Below are 19,438 nucleotides of genomic sequence, written 5' to 3' on the forward strand. Positions count from 1 at the left end.
GCAGCTAAACACGGGCTGGGATCCAGCCGGGAACTGTTGGGTTCCCTGGTTTGGAGTCAGTTCCTGCAAAGGAGCTTCCTGCAGCTCTGCTGCTCCTGGAGATGAAGGTCTCCTGCCGGTCACATAGTGCCTTCTGCTTCCATGGTGGGGTGACCCCATGGGCTCAGCTCCAGGAGAAGGGAGGCTCCACCTTCGCTTTGCTCCTACGATTCATTCTCCTTATTTCTTCCCGCTCCTGCAGGCTTTTCGTTTAGCAGACAAGTTCTGATGATGTCTTTATTCCAGTGACTCCGGGTGACAACGCAGCCACAGCTTCTGGCCTGGGGACAGGCCATTGTGGCCGGGCTGTGCCAAGCTCCTCTGCCCTTCTCCTCTCCCTGCTGAAACGGGTAGCAGGGACTTCTCCTAGGTCACAGCAGAGTGCCTTCTCTTCATCATGCAGGTTCTGAAGTCACATGAGCACAGATTTTCTCACTTCTCTTTTCCTTAACCAGGGGATTTTGTGGCTGTATTTGTTCACTTTTAGTAGTGGATTTTGGAAGGAGAGGATCTTTCTACAGTGATCTCCTGGGGAGATCCTGCTTTTGAGCGCCGAGGAATCAAAAGCCTTTGTGGCTGTTGGATATAAAGTTGGGACAGACTAATGGCTGCGTTAGAATTGGCATAATTTAGGCAGGCAGAGTCCTGCAGTGGTCCTCTGGTGCTGCTCCTCACTGAGAGCAGAGCCTGGTTCACAGAGTCACAGAATGATATGGGGTTGGAAGGGACCTTGGAGATCATCTAGTCCAACCCCCCTGCCAGAGCAGGTCCACCTAGAGCAGACAGGACAGGAACGTGTTTTGAATGTCTCCAGAGATGGAGACCTGGTTAACAGCAGGCAGCCAAGGGCCACGTCCAGCCCAGGTTTGAGCATGGCCAACAACAGAGATCTGACAGCCCCTCACAATTCTCATCTAGATGGTGCAGAGACAATTGGTGCTTGTAGCCATCTGCACAACTGATTCAAGCGCCCCAAATCTTCAAACTGGAAGAGGGGAGATTCAGATTAGACATCAGGAAGACATTCCTTACTGTGAGGGTGGTGAGACACTGGAACAGGTTGCCCAGAGAAGCTGTGGATGCTCCATCTCTGGAAGTGTTCAAGGCCAGGCTGGATGGGGCTTTGGGCAACCTGCTCTAGTGGGAGGTGTCCCTGCCCATGGCAGGGGGGTTGGAACTCGATCATCTTTAAGGTCCCTTCCAAACCAAGCCACGCCATGAGTCTGTGGTTCTCATGGGTTTGCATTGTCTGGGACTTGCAGCCTGTGGACAAGGGCAGCTTGAGGAACCCTGCCTCGTCAGCCCTCTAGCACCAGTTCTGTAAGAGCTCAGGGCAGTTTCTACAAAGCCTTGAGGTTACCGGCTTCCCAAGCAAGTTCTGGTGGACTCACCAGAGCCAGTTGGACACTTACCTGAATCTGCTCCTGCTCCCAAGCAAGGCACCTGGAAGTCCCTCTCTCAGAGCAAGGCAGCAGTGCATGTAAATGCTCTATTGACAAGGCAAATGGTGTGGGACAGCTGTCAATTCTTAGGAGCATCGCGCAGAAATTGTAGCTGTTTGGGGAAGCTGATAGGGTAATTCATCTCCTGCTGGACTCTAAGTCAAGGATCTAGGAAATAAGGCTCCGCACAACTACCCAAAGCATAATGGGAAACAGAATTATGCCGTATAAATTTATTAAGTATGAGAGAGAGGGGGCTTTGTCCCTCCACGCAGGGCAAGCTGTTTCAGACCATTAACCCAGCAGCTTTAAATAGTAAATTACAGGGTTAAACCTGCTTTTTAATCTCCTGTAGTATAACATGCAGGGAATGGAAAAAAAAATAATAAAATGGCATGTAACTTTCCCTTAAATACAATTATCAGACTGCATTAGGCAAAAAATAGCAGCTTTGACAGATAACACTGCTGCTCCAGTCCAGTGTCCAATACGGCCCAGTAATCAATTAGCTGGCTGTGGCAGAGCAGGTGCCTGGTTGCTGGGGGAGGAGGGAACAACTAGAAGCTGCCACGTATTATACAAGCCTTCCAGCCAACGTTGCTGTTTGGTGAACAGAAAAAAATCTAAAGCTTTTGGCATTTGTGGCTTAAAATTTTTATGCTGTCGGTGCCCTGCTTTGTAAGAAAGGAGGAGTTGGTGTCTGCTGTAAATCCAGAGCGTGGAAAACTCAGCGTTCAGCATTTCAAAGAAAGAACTCTTGTAATGCACACAGTTGCAGATGCAAGACTGATAAAAGTCACAGAATCACAGAATCTTCTAGGTTGGAAGGGACCTCAAAGATCATCTTGTCCAACCGTCAACCTAACTGACAAAAATAGACACCCACACAACAAACAAGGAGCATCATCACTAAACCATACCTCCCAGCACCACATCAACCTGTCTTTTGAACACCTCCAGGGATGGTGCCTCAACCACCTCCCTGGGCAGCCCATTCCAATGTCTGATAACCTTTTCAGTGAAAAATTTTTTCCTAATATCCAGCCTGAACCTCCCCTGGCACAACTTGAGGCCATTTCCTCTTGTCCTGTCGCCTGTGACTTGAGAGAAGAGACCGACCCCCATCTCTCTACACCCTCCTTTCAGGTAGTTGTAGAGAGCAATAAGGTCTCCCCTCAGCCTCCTCTTCTCCAGGCTGAACAACCCCAGCTCCCTCAGCCTCTCCTCATAAGACTTATTCTCCAGACCCCTCACGAGCTTTGTTGCCCTTCTCTGACCCTGCTCCAGCACCTCAATGTCTTTTTATGGTAGGGGGCCCAAAACTGGACACAGTACTCGAGGTGGGGCCTCACCAGTCAATACCTAATTTAAGCCAGTCACCTCCAACAGAAGCGTTAAGGTCCCAGCATCAGCCTCCCTGCAACCCAGAACCCAGCAGAGGAACCAGAGAGCACTCAGCATTGCTTACAGAAGCAAATCACTCCTACAGCTACCCTCATACTTCCTCTGGCAAGAGTTACGGTTTGAGCAATGCTTCCAGTTTCAAAAAAACCCCAACTTTTCCCAAACCCTGGGAAAGCAGAGGTCAGGAGGGATTGTTGGAACACAAAATAAACAGCTCGCTTGTTAACAGTCTCTGGTCTTGCCCCACACAAGGAAGTGGGCAGAATTACACCACTGGGAACTATTTTAGATCTACAGCTGTCAGGCCTAAATTCTGCCACCTTCTGTAAAACAAGCACACTTGTTCTCAACAGTGAGAGATCAGATGGTTTATAGATGATAGGGATTGCTTTCTTCAGATCTATTTAGTCATTTCCTCCGAGTCCTGTTACGGTGAAGAAACCCATAAACACAGCATAAGCCTTTCACATTCAGCAACAATCAAAGGCAAACGCAGGAAAAAACCCCTCCTTTATGCCAAACTGCTTCCTTCACATAGAATCATAGAATTGTCCAGGCTGGAAGGGACCTTTAAGATCATCGAGTCCAACCATCAACCTAACCCTGATAAAACAAACCATGACTAAACCATGTCTCTAAGCACTACATCAACCTGTCTTCTGAACACCTCCAGGGATGGTGCCTCCACCACTCCCCTGGGCAGCCCATTCCAATGCTTAACGACCCTTTCACTGTAAAAATTTTTCCTAATATCCAATCTGAACCTCCACTGGTGCAACTTGAGGCCATTTCCTCTTGTCCTGTCGCCTGTGACTTGGGAGAAGAGACCGACCCCCACCTCTCTACACCCTCCTTTCAGGTAGTTGTAGAGAGCAATAAGGTCTCCCCTCAGCCTCTTCTTCTCCAGGCTGAACAACCCCAGTTCCCTCAGCCTCTCCTCATAAGACTTGTGCTCCAGACCCCTCACCAGCTTCGTTGCCCTTCTCTGGACCTGCTCCAGCACCTTGATGTCTTTTTTATGGTAGGGGGCCCAAAACTGGACACAGCACTCAAGGTGAGACCTCACCAGTTCCGAGTACAGGGGGATGATCACCTCCCAAGTCCTACTCACCACGCTGTTCCTGATACAGGCCAGGATGCTGTTGGCCTCACATGGTTTGTAAGAGGCCTTTTCTTTAACTATCATCCATGAAATGCTCTTCAGAATATTTGTTTGATGTTAATAATGCACAAGACAGCAAAGCACTCCATACAGCAAGCTTCTGCCTGTATTCTCCACCAGACTTTGTCCTTGGAATGTATTTAAACAGGCTAAAAAAAAAGTACACCAACCACTTCAGATAGATTAATTAAGTAGCTTGATTGGTTGTGCCCCTAACAACTTCCTTCAGCATTAAGAGATGAAGTGAACCCTGGTATTTAATTAGCTGAAGAGGCACGTTGGTTTTATTCATAGTCTCTGCGTAGTCACTAGAAAGAGTCTCGAGGTCTGAAGTACGTACCCACATTCACAGTCTGAAACTAACTCATCTGCTCATTCTCACTATGAGCTAGAAGGCAGCGTGGGGTTCACGGTGTTGAGAGCGTTTTCAAAGCATGCAAGAACGTTCAAAGTACTTACTCGAAAGCACACAGTTCAAATTCAGTGTGACTTTTATTGTTCTTAGCAGTACAATCAGAAGAGCTCCATTTTTACAGGCGCTACCTTCAGCAGATGATTTCTGTTCAGTTCACCTCTATCCCGTGATTCACAGCGACAGACAACACTCCCATCCCCATGGTTCAAGCGTTGAGGTACTTTGCGTGGTGTTTGATGTGGTCATTAATAAATGTAGCAATGAAAAAATAGCTGTGATCGTAACCCTGGAAAAGAACAAACAACATAGAAATCAGCAAAGACATATATATAGTTCATGATAAAGCAATCACTCGAAGCTCTCCTCTAGGAAAGTTAAGGACTATTCTGGCTTGATCTGTTTTAAGAAATCAAAAATACCTGTATATGATATAAAAACTGTAAAGGATACCTAACTAAGGGGCTAAGTATATATGAACACTAGGAAGCTGAACAAACAGAAGGTACCTTAACCTGCCCTAATCAGTTATGGCCTCAAGTTGCACCAGGGGAGGTTTAGATTGGATATTAGGAAAAATTTCTTCACGGAAAGGGTTATCCAGCATTGGAGTAGGCTGCCCAGGGAAGTGGTTGAGGCACCATCCCTGGAAGTGACAGGTTGAATATAGTTTAGTGGTTTGTGTGGTGGGTTTTTTTGTTTTTGTTTTTTTGGGTTTTTTGGGGGTTTTTTTGTTGTTTTTTTTTAATTGTTTATTTCTTATTTATTTTTTTTTGGTCATAGTTAAGTTGATAGTTGGACTAGATGATCTTTAAGGTCCTTTCCAACCTAGACGATTCTATGATTCTATGATTCTAATCTGGGCATGTAAATTAGAGATGGATAACAGTTCCTCTCAGTGAGACCAGTTCCCCTCACTGGTGTTGCCCTACTGGTAAAGCATAGGGTATAAAGACAGTACAGCCCAGGTGGAAGTCACTGCTCCAGCACTATGCTAAAATGACATGTAAACCTCTGAGCTACCCCTGTTTGTCAGCACTAACTATATCTTTTGGTGCAGGGCTTATATAAGAGAGGACAATCCCTCACTCCCCACAGCTGGGCCCTTCACTGGCTCTGGCTTGAAGCTGTCACTCACAAAGCTGTCACTTGTGTCACTCAGAAAGACTCTGCTGCTCTCAGGACACTGCTGTGCTGGGGCACTGCATTACAGGAAAGAGCAATCCTTCCTCCTGGGTCTTTAAATGAATCTAAGATTTTGAGCAGTTCCACACTTTTCCCAATTTACACAAACACACGCAAACTAAATCATGCAGTTTTATGCTGAACACAATACCCACAGTACAGATAAGGAATCCAGCAAAAGCACATCTGTCACTTTGCTTCTACAGTGGCTGTGATAGTTATTAAAAATCATTAATGCTGTTTCCTCAGCCCTGGCAGCTTGATTCACCGTCACATCAGCTTGTTCAAACTGAAATGGTGACCCCACCTGGTGGTGAAACGCAGCTCAATCTCCTGGGTATCGCACTCCTCCATCTTCAGGAAAAATGTCACTTCCCACCCTCTGCCTCACTTGGCCGGGGACAGACTCACAGTTTAGTGAGAACACGGCCCATTAAGAGACACTCTTTTCACTGCCTGCCACATACGCACCCCAAAAATCACAGAACAACCACCCAACCATGAAGGATGGCAGAAGCGACTTGCCTGCTGCAGTCTGAAGACCACTGGGATTTTCCGCTCCGTGCAGGCAGCGATGAAGTTATCAGGCAGCAGCTGGCCTGCTGAGAGGAACTGGTCATCTTTGCCTTGGTCAATCAAGATGTCCAGGTGAGAGTCTGGATAGGACTTCACGAGTTGCGTAGCGTCATACGCCTGCGGGAATAAAAGAGAAACAACAGTCAGTTACTGACGTTAGGGTGGGTCAAGTTTGCTGACTGCGAGAAAAGAATGCCATACGCAGAGCACGGGGTGAGACTTATCAGGAACCCAAAACTGCACCTTGGAAAAGCAAAAAAAAATAAAATATGCGGAATTTCCAGACAACCAAAAAGTTGCCCTTTCTAAAACATGGGTACAAGTGGTATGATCTAAGTAATTACCAAGCTGGCAGTTTGACATCTTTTCTGGACCAAAGAGAACATCCAGCCCAGGGCTAAATCCACACAGAGTCAGAGAAGAGCAGTGTAATCTAGTACTGACTCACACGCTGGTACAGAAACTACATCCTGCTGAAATAACTTGGTATCTTCATGTAACAATTTTGGCAGCTAGAGGTTAAAAACACTAGTGTAACACATGGCAATTTTAAGAAAAATATGGAGATAAGCCATTGTATATATAACAGATATTTCTGTTGGAAGAGAGCTACAATGATCATTCATGGACCAGCTGGAACAGGTGCAGAGGAGGGCCACAAAGATGATCAGAGGGATGGAGCATCTCTCCTATGAAGACAGGCTGAGGGAGCTGGGGTTGTTCAGCCTGGAGAAGAGAAGGCTCTGGGGAGACCTTATAGCGGCCTTTCAATATCTGAAGGGAGCCTATAGAAGAGCTGGGGAGGGACTCTTTGCCAGGAAGGGTAATGATAGGACAAGGGGAAAGGGTTTTAAATTGGAAGAAAAAAAGATTCAGATTAGATCTCAGGAAGAAACTTTTTACTATGAGGGTGGTGAGACACTGGAACAGGTTGCCCAGAGAAGCTGTGGATGCCCCATCCCTGGAAGTGTTCAAGGCCAGGCTGGATGTGGCCTTGAGCAACCTGCTCTGGTGGGAGGTGTCCCTGCCCATGGCAGGGGGGTTGGAACTCAATGATCTTTGAGGTCCCTTCCAACCCAAACCATTCTGTGATTCTATGATCTAGTCCAACTGCCTGACCAAAAGTTAAAGCACGTTGTTAAGGTCATTGTCCAAGTGCCTCTTAAACACTGTCAGGCTTGGGGCATTGACCACCTCTCTAGGAAGCCCGTTCTGGTGTTTGACCACCCTCTTGGTAAAGAAATGCTTGCCAATGCCCAGTCTAAACCTCCTCTGCTGCAGCTTTGAACCATTCCCATGTGTCCTGCCACTGGATCCCAGGGAGAAGAGCTCAGCACCTCCCTCTCCACATCCCCTCAGGAAGCTGCAGCGGGCAATGAGGCCACCCCTCAGCCTCCTTTTCTCCTAACTAGACAAACCCGAAGTCCTTAGCTGCTCCTCATAGGACATTCCTTCCACGCCTTCAGCAGCTTGGTTGCCCTCCTCCGGATGCACTCAAGGGCCTTCACATCCTTCTGAAATTGTGGGGTGCAGAACCACGCACAGTACTCAAGGTGAGGCCACCCCAAGGCTGAATACAGCGGGATAATCACCCCTTTGATGGGTGGTGATATCTGATGCACCCCATCACGCACAGTATTCACGGTGAGGTCGCCCCAACGCTGAATACAGCGGGATAATCACCTCTTTTGATGGGTGGTGATAACGCCTTCAGCAGCTTGGTTGCCCTCCTCCGGATGCACTCAAGGGCCTTCACATCCTTCTGAAATTGTGGGGTGCAGAACCACGCACAGTATTCACGGTGAGGTCGCCCCAACGCTGAATACAGCGGGATAATCACCTCTTTTGATGGGTGGTGATATCTGATGCACCCCAGGATGCAATTTGCCCTCACGGCTGCCAGGGCTCACTGCTGACTCCTGTCGAGCCTGCTGGCAACCAGCACCCCCAGACCCGTTTCTGCAGGGCTGCTCTCCAGCCACTCCTAGCCCAATGCTCCCATCTATCTAAACATATATACATATAAAACAAACATATAAACATCTATACATATACAGACTACTCTATTAACAAATGTGAAAGCAGCTACCAGCACCCCCAGACCCGTTTCTACAGGGCTTCTCTCCAGCCACTCCTCTTCCCACTTGTTGAATTTCATCTCATCAATCATATAACCCAATGCTCCCATCTATCTAAACCTCTAAACCTAACTAAACCTGCGAGGCCTCCTGTCCCTCAAGAAAGTCAAGCCTCCCAGTTTGGTATCATCAGCAAACTCGCTAATGGTGCATTCAACTCCTGCATCCAGATGGTTGATATTGAACGGAACTGGCCTGAGACCTGAACCCTGAGGAACACCACTGGTGGAATCGGTGCCAAAGGCAGGTCTAAGCCTATTCCTGGTGCCTGCTGTTGGTCAACTTGACTGGGTTTACAGAAGAGCTCCAAAACAAGTGAGGGGGCCAGAAAACATACTCTTTTTTTATTTTTTTAAAATAAATTTAGTATGTTAAGTGTAAGCAAATTTGATTGGTGATTGTTGCATATACAAACTACTCTATTAACAAATGTGAAAGCAGCTAGTGCTCTCCATTCCTGTAATGTTTTAATGAGACCTGGATGTCTTCCTAAGAGATACTTTAATCCAATTTACAAGGGATTTAACTGCAGCTTGTGTTTATTTCTAATTTAATTCTGGGGATACAGTGCAATGTTTATGCTGAGATCAAAAAGTACCGAAGCACTGTCCAAACAACGCAGTAACATGCACCCAAATATTTTTGTATCTTAGCCATTCACATATGATTACTTATCTGTCAAAATTAGAGCCCTGGAGATAAAATCTAAGATTGTCTGGTTTAATCCTGTTCTACGGGATACCAATTTCCAAGAATCCATTGGGGTCATCTCCTACCTGCCTCCAACAGGCTGCCCCTGCAGATGCCATGGGGGCTCATCAGTCCCTGAACAGTTTGTAGCCATCTCTCTTTCCAGGCTACTACAAATAAACAGCTGTTTTGCATACTGAGAGCTGAGTTTTTTGAGAGACAGGCCATACCTAACTCTCTTGTAAGCTGCTCACTGTTTTCATGTGTTAGAGAAAGTCTCAGGCTGCTCATAATTCTTCTTAGCCCAGATGTTAAGATCTTCATAAAAGTGAGGAATTTAGTGAATTTGATGGGAGCCTTCTATCTCATTATATTTGTTACAAGCACTATCAAAAACCAGCAAGTAATACCCACCAGAAATGTACAATGCTTATCCACGCCTAGGCCTGCAGCAGAACAGCAATACCAGCTCAGAGGCACCCTGGAGTTTTGTTCCAGGCTTCTGCTGTGATGTATCTACAGATCTCTCACTCAGGAGTTATTAAAGGACTGCGGGTTGCGACACGTACCTCCCATTTGCTTACATCTGACCCCAGGTATCCACCGAGGGCTTTCTTCCCCCATTGACACTGGATAGGGTTGCAGATAGGAGCAAACGCCGAGACAGACTGTTCAGAAAGAAAGCATAAAAAAAAAAGGATAAATTAAGATAAGTGATTTCTGCTAACTAACAAGCAAACAGAAAGCCTCATCAAAAAATTGCATCGATATTACTGCCAGAACCCATGACTCCTGCACAAAACAATGCCCTAACTATTAAACTACTTCCCTCTTACTTGCTCCTTCTAGCCCCACATGCCCTGTTCCTTCCCCTGTTGGGAGATGTTGGCTCGAATTCCCTCAGGCAGCGGAGAAGGATCTCAAGTCTACTGTTGGGTTCAGCATGGTCAGAGTGTGGGACCATGTCACCTCCCATTGGATTTTAGCAGAGCATAATGAAGGCATGGGGCTGCTCAGCCAGTCTGAGCGTGCAACAGTGTCTCATGAATTCAGGTACCTCCAGGGTCAGGGGTCAAGAAAAGTGCATTTCAGATCACAGCTCCAGGTACTGGTGTCAAAAGTCCAAGCCCTATTCTTACACACTTCTTCTGGATTTGGCCCAGGGACACAAGTACTTCCACTCTCATGTCTTGCACGAAATAGCCCAAAACATCTGAGCCACTGTCGGTTCCCTTGGATTTTGGCATTTTCAATTTAATGTTTAATTCTTTTAGATAATACAATTAACAGTTAAGTGCCAAGAGTGAAAATGAAAAGTTCTGAACTACTGGCTCCAAAAGATAAAAAGGAGAGATAAAAGCAAAGCTTTATTTTACATTGAACTCTCTTATAACACCCAGCTGAAGATGCCAAGCAAATGTTACTCTATTTTCAAAAATGCAGTTTCATTTTTGCAATAGCTGGCCACAAAGTGCAGGGCCAGGACAGCCCATGAAAGGACTGATCCACAAAGGCAGAGCCCTTCATCTCTCAAACACCAATCCCTGACTCTTCCTCAGAAATGCTTTCTACACAAGCATATCTCCAAAGAGAATAACAAAATTTCTCTCAACCCCCATGAGTACAAAGGAAAGGCGAATCAGCTCCAGCAGGTTTGATTTAGGTTCAAGTAGAATACAAATGAACACAAGTTCACGTACCTCAAATACTCAAAAAATCAAATTTTAGGAAAGCTGACATGCAAATCTCAAGGTGGGGGGGAGGAGGGGGAAGTGTGGGGGAGAATGTCCCCCAGATACTATTTGTGTGACGTTCAGGTTCTTACAGTTACACTTGCTATCAGTTGGAGTTAATAGTAAATTCTAAGCAAACACACATATAACGGCAATGAAAAGGTTTATTAGTAATAAAAGTTCCAAAAGGAACAAGATAAGATTTGAAAAGATATAGCAAACCACACAACTCCAGAGCTGGAAGGGCTGTGTTAACATTTAAATATAACAATTGGTTTGGAAAAGCTGTAGCATCATCCAAAAAAACTGAATTTTTCTTAACTTTTAAATTTTTTTTTTTTTTTTTTTTTTTTTAATTTCAGTGATACTCACATTCCACCATGTTTCTGGCAATTTTCCATACTCTAATACCAGGTATCAATGAACTGGTACAACTCAAACTATTTAATGCTATAACAGAACTTGGCATTATGTTTTCTTTCTTCACTTGTATAGGAATCTGTATAAACCTTAGTATACTTCAGATAAGCTGTATTATATCTTACTTTGTATTTTCCAGGATTCTTCAGAGCAAGAATAAGAGCTCCATGACCTCCCATGGAATGCCCAAAAACAGACATTCGTTCAGGGTCAGTTGGAAAATTGGCATTTATTAGTTTAGGCAGCTGTAAAGGAACAACAGAGGAATAAAAAAAAAAAAAAAAAAATTAAACCAACTTGAGTATGTTTAGACAAAGATGTAGACAAATAACTAGTGCATTTTAATGCCAGGAAGCCACTGAAACCAAAGGCACATCTTTGGTTCTAGCCTGACATATGAAATCAGGGCCTGAAAGCAATCTGAACAGGATTGCAAAAACAAAAGGAAACCATTTGATAATAAGTAACTCAAAGTATATCTGTAGAAATCTATCATAACTTTGTAACACAAGATGTGGGAATAAATACACAGTCTCATTTTAGTAGATACATAAATATGTGCTGTTGTAATGACCAGAATGCCAAATTGGACATTCACCTTTCTAAAATATATATTTCAAGGATTTCCTTTTACACCCAGTTAAAGAAAAAACACAAAACAAAACCACCACCCCACTATCCCAAGAGAGACAGTGAAAACAGTCCAAATAAGCAATAGAACTGAAGTACTGGTGCAGTGAAATGTGGTGGGTTGCTCCAGAAGCCACAGAGCAGAGACCGAACAACTAAGGAATCAAGATTAGAAGTGTGGCTTCTCCAGCAGGAAAGCAGACTTAAGGAGCTCCTGCTCAGGCCCAGCCAGGTGTTATTTTTTTAAATAATTATAATTTTTATAAAAGAGAAGAGCAAGAAAACAACCAAACATCCACAGGCTATCAAGCAAGCTTTGGTACTAGAAACAAAGAGCGTGACTGAACCGTACCCCTTCCAGGAGAACCCAGCAGCAAAGTTACCTCATCCTTTATGTAGGAATACATCCTATAGTTTGTTTTCCAAGGATCTTCAGTGGCATCCACATAAAAACCAGCACCGGTGCCAAAATCCCAGCTTTCATCTTCTCCTTCAATATTGCAGCCACCTATCATGAAAATCCTTTCTATAGTTACCATGTTTCCCTTACTAAATGTTCAGAATTGGAAAACCTACCATACAAATTAGAGACTCCGGACACGAGTTTTTCAATCTAACTGTCTTTACCCCTCCAACTATAAGACAATTCAGATTTTCTTTCATTAGTACAGTGTTTTCAAGTGTTATTTCAACAACACTTCCAAAATGCAACTTACGTGTTACCTACAGATGTATCCAACTTCTAATTTGTTTCAGTGTTCCTTCATAAATAAACCTTTCATAGAGATCTCTCCCAAACTAATCCTGTAAAGTTTCATCCAATTACCGAGTGACTTATTCAAAAGTTGGCACTTGTTAATCAGTGCTATCACGTTATTTCAGTTATTAGACCTTATCCTATCAAGTACAAGAAATTATGTGAGAAACAGACACTGTAGAGAATTTTCTTTCCCCCAGAAGGACAGAACCATACATCACCAAACGGGGTGTCCAGACCAGTTTATGTGCTTCAAATAATCTCTGCTACACCTTCCTTTTTTAGGATTCAACAGCATAATAACACTTACTGTCCTTATCATTTTTTTAAGTATATAACTCTACCTTTTCTGCAATTTGTTTCATTGTTCTCACATGTAACTCCCCATAAAACTTAAGTCATTTCTTCTTTGAGTAACTGCAGGGTCATATCATCTTTTCCAAGGCTACATTTTCAAACTAAATTTGCAGATGTCTCCTTGAAAGTCAATACATCCCATCCAGTCTTCTCTTACTCTCCCTTTGATTAGCCTGTGATTTACCAGCCTGGTTTGCAGAACAGAATGTAATATTTCAAGGTATATGTGACAGGAAATAATGGCCTCCCTTTCTCCAAAATGTTCCTAGTTTCTGCAATCCAAAATTACATGGGCTCTCACCACCGTCAGATTACACTACAAACCCATGTGTAATTTGACAGGCCCTGACAATTTGTGCAGAGATACCTGCCACCCTGTCACAGCACAAAATCAGAGTTTTACAAGGATCAAAGTTGAGTTTGCTCCAGTGACATGCCCTTGAACACTGTGTGATTTTGTAACTTAACAGTCCAGCAGTTGCAGGGACTGGGGGTGCTTACATAACATGTTGGGGATAAAAAAATCTGCTATCTTCTGTCCCTCCCTTTGTCCCCGATGGACAAAAACTCAGAAAGTGCTGCCAAGTAATGAAGGCAACACTGTTTCTGCTAAAAGACACTTGAGGAAAACCCTGAAAGAAGAAATTTGAAAAGGAACCTGCAAAATGCTGCTCAGCACACCCGTGTGGAAAAGCAAACCCCTACGAAGAAGGAAAAGTAAAGTTTATCAGGGCCTGACAGAGGGTCTGCTATGACAGGTATTCCAGGTTTTCATGCAATCTTTTTCCCGACCCAGATAGATCTCCTAGCTCCTGGAAAGTAATTCTCCTCTAGTCATAACTACACATTTAAAAAGTACATATTAGCCTTTTCTCTACATATCCTCAGATCTCTTAATTTGTGATTACATTTGAACTGCTCTTCACTTGCTTCTCCAGTCAGCTCAAAAAGATTTGAGAACAGTTGGGGTCTCTGAGCTAAAATCTAAGAGTATAATATGAAACAGTGAAATGAATATGAAATAGTGAAATGCATCTAAATAGCACAGCAATCCCGATCAGTTATTAGACTAAAAGGCTGCAAAGAGGGTTTTAAAAGAAAGAGACAAAGCAATGAACTAGGCAAATGTGGTTTCATATTGATAAAGACAACACTAAAAGCAAGTCCCAGTACAATTACCCCAGGGTAATTCTAATCTTCACATAATGTGAATGTTGTGAATGTGATGGGCTAGTTGCCCATCTCTAGTCTGCAGCAGACACCAACAATGAAGTGTAAAGTTCATTAATATACAAGCCTTACTCTTCTGCCTCTCTTCTTCATTAGAAACATGCATTTCTGTTCTTTGACCTGACACAACTTCAAAACCTAGATGTGAAAAATATTTTCTAGAAAGAACATCACTTCATTCCCCTATTATCTGTGCTCAGATTTGACCCACCTAAAGCTTGGGAAATAGAAGAAGACTGCCACCTTTGTATACAGCATTCATGAGACTTTAGCAGCATCCAGCAAATACTAAACATAATATACTGAATTCCCAAAAGATTGTATTTCCAGTGACTTCATATCTACCATTTTCAGGTTTCCCATACTAGACATAAGGTCAGCCTCATACAAATATCAGCACCTCATTTTAAAAAGCCATTCATCAGGAGTCCATTGCAGCTGCAGGGGGGAAGGGTTTCTGATTCACTTTTCTAAGTATTGGAATCCTCTGGAGACAGGATAGGCTTTAGAACACTGAATACAATAAAGAGTAAAGATTACATCTTTGTGTGGCAACACAGTTCTGCAGATTTTTCAAAGTCTCAGCAAGGCAGGAAGTGCAGGCAAATGTCTCTGATAACACATGCCTCTCATTTTCTTTCCTCTCCTCCTTCATGCTGAACTCAATAGCCCCTTTGTTCTAGTTTTAGTGCCATGACAATAAAAGAGTTGCAAATGTCAAACCTTCACTACCATGCTACTAAAAATATAGACAATATAATCTAGCAAACAATGCAAGATATAGACTTGAGTTCATATCCTGATTCAGGTGGGCAACACACTTCATAGGAAAATGCAGCACTCCTTTCTGTGAGGATAAAGGTGACTGCTATCATATCTCTTGTTAAGACTTACGTGGGCTTGTGTCTGGTGCGACCACAATAAGGCCATGTTCAGCTGCAGCTTGATGAAAACCAGCTTTTGTTATAAAATTCTGTTCCGTGCAAGTTAACCCTAGAGAAATAAAAATATCGTTGGTTACACATTGCTCAGAGCATACCAGTTTCAAAAACCGTTGTGGCAGGAAAGGTTTTGAAAAATAAGAGCAATTCCTGTTTCCATAAACACGCAAAAGTCATTTCACTAGTAACAATTAAGTAACAATACTTAATAATCCACAGAAGCAGACACGGTTGCACTCTCACATCATCACACTAACATTTGACCAAAACCAGGCCAATATGCACTCTGTACACCCTTGAGTGCCTACTCATCTGGCATATAGTTTCCTCAAGTACTGTGCATTTGAATCCACTGCCTATGGACACTGCTGCTGAGGTTAACGTTAACTCCTGACATCTAACCCTGCAACTACATTCTTCTCTCTACCACCATTTCAGCTGTTTGCATTACACAGTTCTGCAGGTGGTCTGACAAGTCCTACATCCTTTAGACAGGATAAAGGCCTGTCAGTGCTTTGGCTCCCAAACCCACAGCAATCCATGCTTTTTGTACTCCAGCAGGCCCAACTGAAGTCCAATTACAAATATATAATGCCACACTCCAGTATTTCAATTTCTCTTTACTGTGCCATTTGAGAGGGGTTAATGATTCTAGTTTTCTCTGAGGACAAATGGCAAATAACCTAATTTGACTGATACACTAGAAAAGACAGCATGTTTTAGATTCAAAAAATAAATGTGGTACATGACTCGGAGCTCTTCAGACAATTTTGATGCTTCCAACTTCAAGGGCAAATATTTTTACCCAGTCCGCTGTCATTCTACAAATCAGACCTACTAGCTACTTTGTGAAATGAATACATAAAAGGAATATAGTCTCCACACTACCAGTCCATTCTCCAACTTTCTAAACACTAGTATCAATAAAGCAATTCCTAAACTTACAGAGCAGACACAGTTTCTGCTTCTCATCTTGAATAATAGAAAAAAATATATATAATTCATTAATCCTAGAGCCATCACCAACATAAATTTTGAAACCAATGCCTTAACATTAGACAGCAGCTGGATAGGAGACCACAGGAGGTGGAGAGATGAAGAAACAATGCTGTGGATGAGGCAACTTCACCCCTGCCACACAACCCTCTTCAGCCCCTGGTCCTTTCTAATCCCTCAGTGTTACCTCACTGTAGATGTGCTGGTGCCAAGGCAGCTAACAGCACCTTTCCAAGTTCACCAGTTCCTCCCTGCAAATCAGCACTCAGAATAACCTGGGATCCAGAGGACAAATTTGCTGGCTCCCATGGGCTAGATTTTGCCCCCAATTCTGTTGGCTGAAGCAGTCTGTCATCGACAAAGGGAAGCAGAAGGTGTCCCAATGGGAAGGCCTTTGAGAACCTTTAAATATGTATGTTTTAGAAAAAAAGGATGTACATTTTAGAACAAAAGGGTAGAATACTTTGAACGCTGAGGATTTTAGAACAGAATCTTGCCAGCTACACTGAGGCTGGCTGTATCCAACTTTATCTCAATACACTCAAAGTAAATGCATGTTCCAGAAGACAATCTTGTAGAATGCAAGAGCTGCCACTGTAGTATTTCTACATCAGGTTTTCAGTAACTGTAGCACAGTAGCTTAAACATGCTTAAGATTATATTTTTGAAGTTACTAAAATACATGTTACGTACCCGAGAGCCAATACAGGACAGGACACTTTGCGGTTTCTGCTTTTGGAGGCAAGTAGATTCCAAATTTCATTTTGCATTTTAGTTCTGCACTGTATGAATAAAATACTCTTTGTTATCACCACTACTTAATTAATAAGGTCACTAACATTAAAAAAAGAAAGTTTTATCCATGCATTTTATTCAAAGAGAGATTTGAGCAGTGAATTCTAACAACTAAGTTGAACTGACAACAGCTAACCTTCCTACCTTGTTCTGAATATACTTAAAACAGAGACTTACAAATAAGCCACATTTTTGCAGTGCTACTAATGAGGAACAGTTTGAAAATTGAATTTCGAACCCCAGTAATATTTAAGTTGAGCGTTGTCTATTAAATTGGAAAGCAATTTTTACCAAAGAACACATCCACATGACTTGCAGAACATAAACTGCACAGCACGCTCCAGCAGGAGAGGTTTTCAATCTGCTTAGTCTACAGACTAACCTATTGCTCAATTAACACTAAAGCCTGTAATTGTCAATAAAAGCTTATCTAAGCATAGCTAATGATTTTTTTTCTTTTGGATCAGAAATGAAAAAAAATAAAGGAATGTTTTTCTTCATCAAACAAGTATCTATCTACTGGTTCTGTCTGTTCACAGCATTTTTTAAGAGTGAACAGACATGGAATATGCAGTAGAGCCAATGGAACTTTGTACAGTACAGAATGGCAGCTCTCTGTGTTGCAAACAGGACAACCCAAAGTAACGGAGCTCCACTTTCAAAGGTAAAAATAGTGACTTCTCCCCTCAGATCTGCAGCACTAAGTATACTAGACGTGTTAAACATTAACACAGAAATGCAAGAACACAGCCAAAACAGCAGTAGGCAGCATTCCTTACTAAAATAAGGATGTTAGTGAGAACACACTATCTTCCTGCAGACTGACAGCAATGATAGTATGGATTCACTGCTCCATGCTAAACATCTAGGTTGTTTTTGTAGAGTTTACCTGTCATGTTCAAACACCTTCTGGAAACCCTCAAAGCATTTGTTGCTGGAAACCTGTTTCAGTGCCATGGCTTTATCTGCCAAAAAAAGGAGCCAGTTAAATTTGAAAGTAAAACATTCCTGGATTTATAGTGAGTTATGAGAACAGAAAAGTTGAATACTTTTCTTAAAATGTAAAGCATCTTTGTTTAATGTCACAGTTTTTCAGAAGAAAGAACCTCCTGCAAACACATTCTGATCTCTCATTAACTTTCTATTTCCTCATAGAAATAGAGGGGAGAGTGAGCTGAACTCTAGAGAGCAAAGTTGATAAAACCTTCCTACTTTCCTACAGACCCACATCTCCAATCACCTTTACCTCTGCAGTAACCAGTTTGTTCTTTGTCTACCAATGCTGCTACTGGACAAGAAATCTCAGGTGCTGTGGTTAGCCTGGAGCTGCCAGTGGCGAGTGGCCAAGCTGCCTCCTCCACAATGACCCTGCAGAAGATAAACCTGTCCCACCTTCCCTTCACCACTTGTGCCAGAATACAGCCTCTAATTACCACAATATTGAGGACTGTAATGAGCTTTGACGGAAATTAACTACCTTGTTCTGAAAGTCTGGGGGACAGCAGAAACACGGGCCTCACAGAGAAGCAGAAGGCTTACTTCCACGGGAAATGCTATGGAAAATATAATGCAAGGAAAGAGTCACGGGAGTTTTAAAACAGCCAGTAGCGCACTTATAGAATCATAGAATCGTCTAGGTTGGAAGAGACCCTTGGGATCATCGAGTCCAACCATCTACCCTACTCTACAAAGTCCTCCCCTACACCATGTCCCTTAGCACTGTATATAAATGGCCCTTAAACACAGCCAGGGATGGTGACTCCACCACCTCCCTGGGCAGCCTGTTCCAATGCCCTATCACTCTTTCGGTGAAAAATTCTTTCCTAATGTTCAGTCTAAACCTACCCTGTTGGAGCTTGAAGCCATTCCCTCTCGTTCTGTCACCTGTGAGAAGAGACCAGCACCAACCTCTCTACAGTGTCCACTTGTAGCAAACTTGTTAAGAAAATGGGGGAAAGCTGACACAAACAGACTGTCAGCTGTCAGTTTGCATGGAGACTAAGGCCAAGAGGCAGGTGGAAGGGGAAGAGGCCTGAGGGGTCAGCACACAAGGAAATCCTGAGGAGAAACCAGGTAACACCAGAGCAGGTAACATGTCAAAATGAAAACGTTCCCACCCTCATACCTGTGCGCTCCTCTGGTGCATCGGGCAAGAAAACCCACGCACCACCGGCAGCCCCCAGGGCCTGTTCGCTGTCTTCCACCACCCCCGTGGGGCTGGAGCCGAGGGGCAGCCACGCAGAACCGCGTTAGGCCCACCCCGGCGGCAGCATCAAGCCGAGGCCCGGCCGAGGGACAGCCATGGCCCGCTGCCCGCCCGCCCCGGCCCCAGCCACCTCGGCTTCGCTCCCATTTCTGTCCCCGGACTACATTTCCACACAATCACTCCTTCCCGCCGCACCAAAGCACCGTTCCCGCGCCCGGGCACACCCTCCCGGCAGCCATCCCTCCCCCTCAGCCGCCCGCTGGCTGGGCCCGAGGGCCCACACAGGCCTGCCGCCGCCCCGCTCCCCCCGCAGCGAGGCCCCGCC

The 19,438-nt window shown here is 43.9% G+C and overlaps 1 protein-coding gene across 2 annotated transcripts; it reads right to left on the reverse strand.

Annotated features, from left to right (window-relative positions):
- Nucleotides 1-4,520: 4,520 nt before the first annotated feature.
- ESD (esterase D) lies at nt 4,521-19,145 on the reverse strand. Of its 2 annotated transcripts, none has more exons than XM_014966249.1 (9): nt 19,033-19,145; nt 17,797-17,872; nt 16,806-16,894; nt 15,070-15,168; nt 12,215-12,339; nt 11,327-11,446; nt 9,618-9,716; nt 6,170-6,337; nt 4,521-4,748 (listed from the first exon to the last, which is right to left on the reverse strand). In XM_014966249.1, exons 2-9 carry the CDS (start codon nt 17,862-17,864, stop codon nt 4,668-4,670), a joined length of 849 nt encoding a protein of 282 aa, XP_014821735.1. In that variant the 5' UTR covers nt 17,865-17,872; nt 19,033-19,145; the 3' UTR covers nt 4,521-4,667. The 2 variants fall into 2 exon arrangements, with proteins under 2 accessions (XP_014821735.1, XP_014821734.1); XM_014966248.1 differs by lacking the exon at nt 19,033-19,145 and adding an exon at nt 18,385-18,453.
- Between the last annotated feature and the right edge of the window lie 293 nt (nt 19,146-19,438).

This window comes from Calidris pugnax, unplaced genomic scaffold, assembly GCF_001431845.1.
Source record: "Calidris pugnax isolate Ruff unplaced genomic scaffold, ASM143184v1 scaffold20, whole genome shotgun sequence".
NCBI lineage: Eukaryota > Metazoa > Chordata > Aves > Charadriiformes > Scolopacidae > Calidris > Calidris pugnax.